This window comes from Sus scrofa, chromosome 6, assembly GCF_000003025.6.
Source record: "Sus scrofa isolate TJ Tabasco breed Duroc chromosome 6, Sscrofa11.1, whole genome shotgun sequence".
Taxonomy (NCBI): Eukaryota; Metazoa; Chordata; class Mammalia; order Artiodactyla; family Suidae; genus Sus; species Sus scrofa.
The window spans coordinates 91491775-91504383 of NC_010448.4; the positions used below are offsets into that span (position 1 = coordinate 91491775).

The 12609-nt window shown below is 37.2% G+C and overlaps 1 protein-coding gene across 9 annotated transcripts in view; it reads left to right on the forward strand.

Moving 5' to 3' along the window:
- ZMYM4 (zinc finger MYM-type containing 4) overlaps positions 1-12609 on the forward strand; it is a 170141-nt gene that overhangs the window by 38128 nt on the left and 119404 nt on the right. For all 9 annotated transcript variants that reach the window (XM_021095904.1, XM_021095899.1, XM_021095900.1 and 6 more), the window contains one exon: positions 9215-9260. In XM_021095904.1, the coding sequence (XP_020951563.1) occupies positions 9215-9260 (46 nt within the window). The remainder of the gene's footprint in view (positions 1-9214; positions 9261-12609) is intronic.

The following is a 12609-nucleotide window of genomic DNA, read 5'->3' on the forward strand; positions in this document are numbered from 1 at the left end:
GTTTTTTGCCTGTCTTGTCATTCGACATGCCTTTCTTTTTTTTTTTTTTTTATTATTATTTTTTTTTTTTGTCTTTTGTCTTTTTTGTTGTTGTTGTTGTTGTTGCTATTTCTTGGGCTGCTCCCGCGGCATATGGAGGTTCCCAGGCTAGGGGTTGAATCGGAGCTGTAGCCACCGGCCTACGCCAGAGCCACAGCAACGCGGGATCCGAGCCGCGTCTGCAACCTACACCACAGCTCACGGCAACGCCGGATCGTTAACCCACTGAGCAAGGGCAGGGATCGAACCCGCAACCTCATGGTTCCTAGTCGGATTCTCTAACCACTGCGCCACGACGGGAACTCCCGACATGCCTTTCTCAGTGAGCTTGGTCATTTCTCATTTTTGATTTAAAATGAGAGGTGTGCAGCTCTTCCTTTCACTTGAACACTTAAAATCCACTGATGTATTATTAATTGATCTAGTTTCAATATTGTTGTCTCAGAGATTGGGAAGGCCTGAGGAGAGGGAGAGAGATGGGGGAGCAGTCAGAACACACACAACATTGAGCAATAAATTCACTGTTTTATGTAGCTGTAGTTCATGACACCCTGAAACAATTACAGTGGCAACCTCAAAGGTCACTTCAGCAGAAAAATGTAATAATAATGAAAGCATTGAAAGTTGTGAGAATTACCAGAGTGTGACACATAGACACAACCTGAACAAATGCTTTTGAAAGATGGTGCTGATAGATTTACTTGACTCAGGGTTGCCACAGACCTTCAATTTGTAAAAAAAAAAAAAACCCTCAGTGTCTCAAAGTGTAGTAGAGCGAAGCATTATAAAACATGGTATGCCTGTATGCATGTAGTAAAAATACACTTCAAATGACAGATAACTCTTGTTTTATGTAAGGTAAATGAACTAGAAGTACGATGTTTTCAAACTTGTTAAATATTTTTTTATTGGTATCTTTTTACTAGTCTGTCAGATTATCTAGGATTAACATAACATGACATAGTTAATTAGGCTTGAGAACTAAGAACTATGAAAACTTAAGTAAAAATTTTTCAGTGACAATTTAAGCTTGATCTTTCTGGTTTCTACCTATATTATCTGATTTAATGTATTGTATGTTATACTAATGAGTAATTACGTACAATCTTATTACCATGTATTAATTGTGGCTTTGGAAAAAAACACGTAAAACTTAGATTTTGAAATGTCTTTTATGATAGAAAACGTGGATTATCACTAAAGCACTGAATATTTTAATTAAGATTAAACTAACTTACTGTGTTTGCTTTTTTTTTTTTTTTTTTTTTGTCTCTTTAGCTCTGTACCCATGGCATATGGAAGATCCCAGGCTAGGGGTTAAATTGGAGCTGTAACTGCCAGCCTATGCCACAGCCACAGCAATGCCACATCTGAGCTGAGCCACGACAGGAACTCCTGGGCTTACTTTTAAGTTATTCTTTAAATAAAAGTGCTTGATGGTATTTAGTTAGTTCTTCAAGATATTTCAAGAAATTTAGAAATAATTAAATCATATTTTCTCTTAAATATACATGCATGACAACCATTAGGATGAATACACTGCTAGTACAATTTGACTCTATGGCCTAAGGGGCCAGATTTGATTTTGCGCTATTAATGCAAATGTCAAAATAGTAAGTACAAAGAATATCCTAGTATGACTCTGGAAATAGTTTTGACTTTCAGGGACACCTGAGATGGTCCTGGGACCTTAAGAGTCTAAGAACCACTTGTAGAGAACCACTGTTATCTTGTTTTTCACAGGTTTCTTAGATGGTTGCGAGTATTTGTAGGCTGAGTAATCTTTTTTTTTTTTTTTTTAAATGGCCGCACCCACGGCATATGGCGGTTCCCAGGTTAGGGGTTGAATCAGAGCTGCAGCTGTGGGCCTGCACCACAGCCCCAACAGTGCCAGATCTGAGCTGCATCTGTAGCCTACACCACAGCTCATGACAACGCTGGATCCTTAACCCACTGAGCGAGGCCAGGAATCCAACTCTCAGCCTCATGGTTCCTAGTTGGATTCATTTCCTCTGTGCCACGACAGGAATTCCAGGCTGAGTAATCTTTGCCTTTTTATTTTTTTAATTCCTCAGATACTTTGATGCTAGACCTTAGTTAACGTTTCAATTTTTTGTCTATATACAATTTAGGAGATTTCTTTGGATTGATTTTTACTTTTTTGGGTTGTGGCAGTTTATATCTCAGTCACAGTCAGGGATCTGAGATTTTTATTTTTACCTTAAATAATTGAAGAAACTTTTATTTGTTTTAAGTTTTTCTGATTTACAAGTTCATAGTTGTTATAGATTTTTGGAAGCACTGAAGAGATTTCCTTGAGGAATATCATGAATATTATTATAAATGTTTCTGGTCTTCCAAACTAATACCAAGATTTATACATTATTTTGGAGGTAGAAAACTTGACGGTAAAAGTATAGTTTAACAGTTGAAACATAAAGAATCACTGCAGCACATATTTTCCTTCTTCCTTAGTTCGTGTTTTAGTGTAAATACAACATTCTGCATAGTTTCATTGCCAGTAAAGGCTGGTTTCATTTCGGAAGCAGCATGGGTTAAAGCTGTTAGAGCTGGTGGGGTGCTGCTATGAACTTTACTCCCAAGTTACAAAGATTAATTGAGCAAATAATTGATCATCAACTACTTAATGTGGTTTAGGTCTATTTTAGAAGGCAGTCCCATACTTTATATGATGGAAGTCATAGGATCAAGAAGTAGTCCTAATGTGGCGAGTACAGATATGAACTCTGAGGAACTTAGTAAAAGCAGATTTATGAACATTAATGAAGAAAGTGATTGTGACAGGTTGAAGATGTCTCAGAGGAAGTGACTGGAAAAATTTCAGGTTAAAGGAACTCTTGGAAGTGTATGATAAGATTGAAAGGGCGAAGGGTAAAATGTTGGAATTCCAGTATTTTCCAAACTTGGAACGGGTTATGAGAGTTTAGCAAAGCTTGGAAAAAATACTTACTCTGAATCATAATTTATATGAGGAAAAGATGAAGATAAGCACTGTCTACTCTTCGTAAGTTTTTTTTTTAACAAAGAAACAAAACACTAATTCTCATTGTTTCTTCTCTTTTAAATTATAACGCAGTAACCATTAATTACACAGTGTTTTTCATATCCCTATACATTTTTAACATTAAATAGTTTTAAATGTTTTTTGAATTTTAAAGATCATGGAACAATGTGGGGTTTTTTTTTTCCCATTGATTATTCAGATTGCTTTGCTTGGTTTAAACTTGCAAAGTCATTTTTATGGTCCTACTCTATAGTACAAAGTAAGTATTGCCTGTGTAAAAAGTATGTTTTTCCCGTAACAAATTTGTTATATTTGTCAAGCTGATAAAATGATTATAAAGATTATCAGTATGAATAAATTTGAAATTATAAGTAAGGGGTATTTGAATTGGGGTAGCAATAGGAAGAGACTAGCATTACTAGTTGGGTTGAGGGAAGAGGATGGGATATTTAGTTAGAGTGGTCTTTTGCAAGAATAAAAACTGTTTGATTCTCTTGCTTAATTTTTGAGATTCTTGCAAATTTTAAAGTACGTTTAGGGAGTTCCAGTTGTAGCTCTCTGGGTTAAGAACCCAATTGTGTCTGTGAGGATGCGGGTTCGATCCCTGGCCTTGCTCAGTGTGTTAAGAATCCCGAGTTGCTGCAAGCTGCAGTGTAGGTTGCAGATGTGGATCCCGTGTGGCTGTGGCATAGGCTGGAAACTGCAACTCTGATTCAACCCCCTAGCCCAGAAATTTCTGTATGCCGCAGATGCAGCCCTAAAGAGGAAAAAATACATTTAGGTTAAGTTTTTAATATAAAAAGGGTTTTAAATTACTTCTTAACTGAAGTTCCTGCTATGGTGCAGTGGGTTGAGGATCGGGCATTGTCTCTGCAAGGGATCTGGTCACTGCTGAGGTTGAGGTTTGATCCCTGGTTTGGGAACATCCATATGCTGTGTGTTCAGATTGGGCCAAAAAAATTACCTATTAACTGGTGAAAGTAATTCTTTTGTTCAGCAAACATTTATTGAGCCTCTCTTGTATGTTAGGCATGTTGCTAGGTGCTAGGGTTATAGCAGTTATGAAACAGACAGAAGCTTGCTCCCTGCTTTGAGAAAGGTGCAATCTCAAAGTTTTTGCAAGTCTTGATTTCTTTTAGGTTCTGTTGAAAGAAGCTAACTAGATTATTTTTACTTTTTTTTAAAAAAATAACTTTAAAGGCTTTTGTATAAAGACAGTGTTTATTGTTTCTTTTTTATTTATTTTATTTATTTATTTATTTATTTATTTTTGTCTTTTTGCCATTTCTTGGGCCGCTCCCGAGGCATATGGTGGTTCCCAGGCTAGGGGTCGAATCAGAGCTGTAGACGCCAGCCTACGCCAGAGACATAGCAACGCGGGATCCGAGCTGCATCTGCAACCTACACCACAGCTCATGGCAACGCCCGATCGTTAGCCCACTGGACAAGGGCAGGGACCGAACCCACAACCTCATGGTTCCTAGTCAGATTCGTTAACCACTGCGCCACGACGGGAACTCCTATTGTTTCTTTTTTAGATAGTTTCCAATATGTGGTTACAACTCCCAGTTTGTATATTCCCTGTCATTTGTCAGAAGATTGATCTATTAAAAAGAATGGGGTGTTTCATGATACAACTTCAGAAAAGTGGATGGGTACTTGATTGCTTATATCTTGTCCTCAAAAGTTTTTATGTTGCCATCGTAGATGCATCTGTCGTAGTGCTAGGAAAGAGTTGTGGATTTTGCCTTATTCAGGATGTTGGGTGTTTGTGGGCTATATCAGTTTAGGGCATCATTAAAGAGTTGTAACTTTAGCTCAGTCATGAAAGCTGAGTAGGTGTGTTTACTATTGATTAAGATTGGAAAAGTTTAAGCACTGTGCACCGTGGTCTAGAGGCATGAAACTACTTCATTGGGTGAGCTATAGGTCATTCATAATAGCTAGAACGTTTGCTTTGGGGACAAGGATGTAATGGGTACATGAAGGCAGGGAAAAGTGAAGCAGTGGAGGAAGTAGGGGCAGATTTTGGTGAGTCAGAAGTTTGAGTTTTTTCTCTGGGGAGCCTCTTTCAGAGCTGTACATGTACATGTGTACTTGTAACTTCTAATTACATCCGTTTCTTTAGCTACAAAGTGGAGGTGTTAACCATATTTACTTGATGAGATTTTGGGGAAATTAAATTGAATTAAGTCATGTGAAGTCCTTGAAAAATGCAATATACAGCGTAAGGTTCTTGCTAATATTAGTCACTAATTATAAGGATTTTGGAACCATTGCCTCAGGTCATCTAAATAATTTTGTAATCAGACAGTTGATAGAAATGATAATCATAGATGGTTAATAACTGAATGTGCAAACTATCGTATTTTGAATTCTAAGCAATGAGATGCTGCTGTATAGCACAGGGAACTATATCCAGTCACTTGTGATGGAACATGATGGCAGATAATGTCAGAAAAAGAATGTATGTATGTGTATGTGTAACTGGGTCACTTTGCTAAATACTGTACTAAATACTTTTGATTTAATCATGCTAATAATTCTGGAAAGTGAAGGTATCAGTATATATTTTATGGGTGAGGAAATTTGAAAGTGAAAACCTTTTTAAGTTATAACATTTATTTCATAAATTTAAATACGCAACAGTTATATATTTTGAAATGGGTGGAACCCATGAGACATGCCATGGCATGTTGTAGTTCCTGGGCCAGGGACTGAACCTGAACTAGAGCTGTTGCAGTGACAGTGCTGGACCCTTAGCTCGTGCCACCGTGAGATTATTTTGATAACTAAAAATGAACTGATATTATTTGTCTTGAAGTAGTATCCATATTCATTTAATTTTTAATTTTAATTTTAGGTTTTGTAATATTTAGAAAATCCCTGCCCATGCAATGTAGTTATTACAGATTATTAAAAAGAAAATCAGCTTGGCTTTTAAGTCCAGTTAGATCTTTCTTGAAACTTGAGGGATAAGTAGTATATTAATTTCAAAGCTAGATTACTGGCTTTTTATATCTAATTTCTGATTTATAAATGTATAGATTGGACCCCCCCCCCATGAGTTTAGTTAATCTTGTTTCAGTATGGCCTGCCTTTCAGTTTCTTTTTTTTTTTTTTTGGTCTTTTTGGTCTTTTTGCTATTTCTTGGGCCGCTCCCGCGGCATATGGAGGTTTCCAGGCTAGGGGTCGAATCGGAGCTGTGGCCGCCAGCCTACACCAGAGCCACAGCAACGCGGGATCCGAGCCGCGTCTTCGATCTACACCACAGCTCATGGCAATGCGGGATCCTTAACCCACTGAGCAAGGGCCGGGATCGAACCTGCAACCTCATGGTTCCTAGTTAGATTCGTTAACCACTGCGTCACGACAGGAACTCCTGCCTTTCGGTTTCTAATACCTAAATTTCATGGAAAATTTTTTCTTAATAAATTTTTAAAATAGGTTAATGGAGATGTAGTTCATATGCCATTTGTTTACAAACTTAAAAGTGCATAATTCAGTAGTCTTCAATATTTTCACAGTTTTGCAACTGCATCAGAAAAAGAAAAGATATATCTTCAAACACTTCGAGCCCTTTCAGTGCATACAGGTGCTTTCATTCTTTGGCTTGCAGTCACATTTCCCATTTCCCTTTTGTTCTGCAGCGTAGCTCATTGAGTGGAATGGTAGGTAGAGTGGTCTTTACTATTTTTTTCCTTTGCTTTCCTTTTCAGTGTTTATTTTATATAGTTGAATTTTGTTATGGTAAATGTGTTTAATGAATCACCTGCACTCTCTCTCTCTCTCTATATATATATATGTATATATATATATATATATATTTTTTTTTTTTTTTAGAGCTGTACCTTCAGCATATGGAGGTTCCCAGGCTAGGGGTCCAATTGGAACTACAGCTGCTGGCCTGCGCCACAGCCACAGCCACAGCCACGCCAGATCTGAGCTGCATCTCTGACCTACACCACAGCTCATGGCAACACCAGATCCTTAACCCACTGAGCGAGGCCAGGGTTCGAACCTGCAACCTCATGTCTCCTAATTGGATTCATTTCCCCTGCGCCATGATGGGAACTCCACGGACTATAATTTTTTAATTTCTCATTTGTTATTTTGAGATTCTGAAATTTCACCAGGATGTATCCTTTTTTTTTTTTTTTTTTTTTTTTTTTCATTTTCTCTTCGAAACTTGGGACCTATTCAATCTCAAATTTTCTTCTATCATTTCAACTATTTTGCTCTTTGTTGGGTTTGCGTTTGGGATTTCTGTTTGACCTAATAGTTTTTTTTTGTTTTGTTTTGTTTTTTTGTCTTTTGTCTTTTTTTATTGTTGTTGTTATTGTTGCTATTTCTTGGGCCGCTTCCGCGGCATATGGAGGTTCCCAGGCTAGGGGTTGAATCGGAGCTGTAGCCACCGGCCTACGCCAGAGCCACAGCAACACGGGATCCGAGCCGCGTCTGCAACCTACACCACAGCTCACGGCAACGCCGGATCGTTAACCCACTGAGCAAGGGCAGGGATCGAACCCGCAACCTCATGGTTCCTAGTCGGATTCGTTAACCACTGCGCCACGACGGGAACTCCTGTTTGACCTAATAGTTTTAATCTTCCATGTTTTCATGTAAAATATCTTCTAACTCTGTGACTTTTTGTTTTTTTGGAAAGTGAGAGTTCTATTATTAGTTTGTCCAATAAAATTTTTGTTTTTGCAGTTATTTATTTTTGAACGTTTTCTCATGTCTCCTTTTCATGCCCATCTGTTTTTAATTTTTTGCATCAGTATCAGATATCTCAGATACCACTAAAAATATTTTTTAGAAGTTTTTTTTTTATTATAAATCGTTTCCTTCTGGAGTGGTTATTTCTTTAATCCACCTTGAGCCTTCTCTTTCACATAATTTATTTTAGAAACCTGTGATTCTTGGTTGTCTCTTCACATCAGTATCAGATGCTATTGATTACTTTAGCTAGCTGTTGTGTTTCTTCTGTAGTTGCATAGGTAGCTTGGTAGTTCTTTTTCCCTGAAGTTTTTCCCTTGAATAGGGAGACTCACTCTGTGTTCTAGTGAGCAGGGTTTATCACACAGCAGCCTTCCTTCTATTCTTGCCTCACTGATAAATACTAGGCAGGGAAGCAGAAGGTTGGAATGCTTACACTTGCCAAAGTGAGGAAACCTTTAAAGACTAGGGCTAAAACATCCTAGTGTCTTTATTAGCTTTGGGGTGGGGTTGCCTCTGCTTTACTTTTTTTTTTTCCTTCTGTGTTTGCTTTAAAGGTCTGAAATTACCTTAGTCTTGTCTTTGCGTCCGTCTTGGGCCCTGATATACTCAAAAAGGAAGCATCTCTGTAAAACTTTGATTTAAAGAGCAGATTTCTGGCTTTAAAGTAAGACCAAAAGCTGTTGTTGCTGATTGTTCTGTTCAGTTTTGTTAGAAGTTTTATTTAGTTCCTAAAAAGTATTATAAGTTCTCAATAAGTGTTGGCTGTGTTTTTGATTATTATTTCAGATGTGTATGATCCTCTGTATTTTGTGACATAAAAGTGATTTTTAAAAAATAAGTAATTCTTTGAGTTCTCGTTGTGGCTTGGAGGTTCACAAACCTGACTAGTATCCATGAGGATGCAGGTTTGATCCCTGGCCTCCCTAAGTGAGTTGAGGATATGGTGTTGCTGTGAGCTGTGGTGTAGGTCACAGACACGGCTTGGATCCAGTGTTGCTGTGGCTGTGGTGTAGACTGGCAGCTACACCTCCAATTGGACCCCTAGCCTGGGAACCTCCATACGCCAAAAAAAGAAAAAAAAAAAAAGTAATTCTTTGAATCACTTTGCTGTACACCTCAAACATTGTAAATTAAATGTATTTCAATTTTAAAAAAAAACCCTCAAATAAAAAATAAGTAGCTTTTTTATAGTGAGGTAATGTTTTTATCTTCATTTTTGGTCTGAGGGGCTTTGGTCTGAGAACCCTTTTATTCATTGTAAATTTTATTTTAGTCTCTGGTGATGTTTTTGTTTATGTTATTGTGAAATTTGTATACTGTGGGTTGATGATTACAGCTCTTGGCAGGGCATGGGGAGGGATACCAAAAAGTATGAATGAAGAATATGATAATAATGTTACTTTTCTCTTTCCTTTTTTGCTTTTTCAGTTTGAGCAGAAAGCTGGTGCAGTTTTTGATGAAATTGTAGAGAACTGTAAGTACCATTTTAGAAAAAAAAAACAAACACAGTTGTGTCTTTAAATAGATAATAATTATAAGTCCAAAGCATTTATTTGTAGCTGTGATGAGTTAGGACTAATTAATGTGATGGTCCAGTTTGATTTAGTTTAGATCGCATCAAACCTTGTTAGTATTTTCATAAAGTTAATCTGAATTGTAAAAATCTTACTCTTTTCTTAAATATTTTATTTTCATTGTTATTAATGTTGAAGTATAGCCATGCTTTGTATATGTATGTATTGTATTAAATTTACAGCTCAATAAATATTATTTCTACTTCGTTTAGTTTTCTCTTCATATTCTTTTCATTGTTGCATAATTTTCTTAAGAAAACTTGTTTCCTATACTATAAAAGTAATACATTCAATTTTACTGTACAAAAATGAATAAAGCAGAAAATAAAAGCCTGTATCTTTACCATTTGCCAAAGATAATCAGTTTTAAAAGTTTAATATATATCTTTCCAGACTTTTTTCTGTGAATGTATATATTTATCTGTATGTTATGGGTGGAGATTTATGTATCCTATGGCTACTGCTCTTGCTTTTTCCATTCAACTACTCAGACATCTTCCGTGTGAGTGGATTTTGGCCTATTATATCCTTCTTAATGGTTATTCAATATTTTACTGTATGACTGTGTTACAATTTAACCAGCTTCCTCTTTTATATGTGTGTATATTATTTTCAGCTGTTCACTGTTACAATTTTAGGTATGCATTTCTTTACATATCTTTGTCTAATTTTTAAAGCGTTTTTGTAGAATAAATTCTAAGAATAGAAGAAGTTTAAGGTGTACAGCACAGTGTTTTGACTTAACATGCATCATGAAATTATTACCACAATAAGTTTAGTGAATCTAAGAATAGAATTGATGAATCATCAAAAGGTGTTTGTGTACTTCTTTATGAAGGATAAATTTCGCCATCTAGACTTCCTAAGTCAGAGGGCATGTGCATTTCTTTTGTTTCTTTACTTTGACTAGAAGGATCTTTTTTTTCTCTTTGGAATTAGTTTGTTAATATATTTTGAGTGATAACAGTTTTTTTAGACTACATATTGAGAAGTAACTAGCTCTTCTGTTCTTCAGTGGATTTAGTTACTGAATGTCCTTTTTGTTGCATACAAGCAACAAAAATAGACTCTAGCTAGCTTATCCAGAAACAATTTTAGAATATACTGGTGTATTTTACAGAATTTTGGGAGGAGGTGATGAACAAATTTCCTCCAGGGAACTCAGTGAAAGAAGATCATGGGTCTGCTCTCTCTAGTACTGCCAGAAAGCAGTTATTGTCCAATGACTTTTCTGTGTATCCATTTTAGATTTCAAATTCTTAGGAAAAAGATTATGATTGGTTCACTTTGGACCCAGTGTTTATCTTTGAACCAGTCATCCGTGGTCAGAGAAAACAGTCAGAAAATAAAATATGGCTGTTAGAAGAGATTCCTCAGCCACTACTTCTCACTTTCAGCAAATAATTTTTGATTTCCTGCTTCTGGACTTTGCTTTGCTCAAATTTGTATACTGGTAATAGAAATTACTCAAATAGCTTCCTTCCTCCCTCCCTCCTTCCTTCCCTCTCTCCCTTCCTTTCTTCTTTTGTTCCCCTGTAACCGTGGCATGTGAAAGTTCCCAGACCAGGTGAATTGGTGCTGCAGCTGCAACCTCTGCCACAGCTCAGGCAGTGCTAGATCCTTAATCTGCTGCACCACGTGGGAACTTCCTCCACTAGCCTTCTAATGATGGTTTTAATCTGACATTTTATTTGTTAAAGATGTCACAGTACAACAATCTTAAGGTGGTAGCAGAAATCTTTTTGTTGTTGTTGTTGTTGTTGTTGCTATTTTTTGGGCCGCTCCTGCGGCATATGGAGGTTCCCAGGCTAGGGGTTGAATCAGAGCTGTAGCCACCGGCCTACGCCAGAGCCACAGCAACGCAGGATCCGAGCCGCGTCTGCAACCTACACCACAGCTCACGGCAACGCTGGATCGTTAACCCACTGAGCAAGGGCAGGGACCGAACCCGCAACCTCATGGTTCCTAGTCGGATTCGTTAACCACTGCGCCACGACGGGAACTCCAGAAATCTTAAGTCAGTAACCTAGCTTATACACATGGGTCCTTACACCCAAATTTTGGGGTTTGTGTTTCTTGTGTCTGGTGCTTTTTTTGCTCTATCCTTGAAAATATTTTTGGGCTGAAGGTTTATAAGCATGGGTTTTTATACCAAATATTGAGTGCCAGTGATGTGGTAAAGATTACCCTTTATCTCCCCCTTTCTGGTAGGTTATCATTAGGGGGCTGTTTAAGGCAGAGGAGTGACTAGCTTGGAAGGGGAGATAGGCATTCCTCTATGAAGGGGACTCAGGAAGACAGACACCTGTTCAGAGAGATAAGGGTATACTGCTGCCTAGGTGGTATTCAGAAAGTTTCTCATTCTAGAGATGGTCATTTGAGGCCTACCATTTTGTCTTGATGTCATGTCCAGAAAAAAGGAGATTAACTATTTCTCAGGCAAGTACATCAAACTTTCTTCTGTAATACCAGACGTACAGTGTATTTATTATCAAGACCACTGGCACATAGGGCTTCAAATATTTGTCTTATAGATCAAATTCAGCCCCTTTAGATTATAACCCTTCTGAAACTTTCAACAAAATATAGCATCTGCTAGTTGTCAGGATATATAAACTGATAGAGTATGACCTTGTCACTGAGAACTTGAGGAAATTTGGTTTAAACGTTTAGAAGCTGAATTAACTTTTAAAATATATAGTGTTTTCAGTGAAAGGGATTTAAAAGAAATAAGCCTTCAATATTTTTTGCAAATCAAAAGAGAAAGAAGGGTTGTCCAAATTCTGGTTCATTGTTTGGAGAATTTGTGCTGTGGGTTTTTTAAGATAACCTGGTGTTAGAGGAAGTGACTAAAACAATGCATTAACCTAATTCATGTTCCCTTAATCATTGCCAATTTATGAGAAGTTTGAAAGAAGTTCAAGAGAATAGAAGATTAAAAAAAAATTAATTCCGATAGCTTCTTCCTAAAATCAAGGACTTTTATTCATTAAATGGCTCGAAGGTAACCACTTGGTCATTTACCAGTGGTTAATTTTCTTACTGCTAGATTAAGTTCATTGAATATAACAGACTTGACAGCTTCAAGGGAAAAATAAGAGCATCGTTGATTTGTTCATTGCCAGGGCCAGCTCAGCAGGATGGGGCTGAAGAACGGGTACTGTGGAACTTAAGGAAAAATAGTTAACATAAAACAAGACACAGAGACATTTATCTTAAGTAAAGGTGGGAGCCGAGACTCAAGGTCTC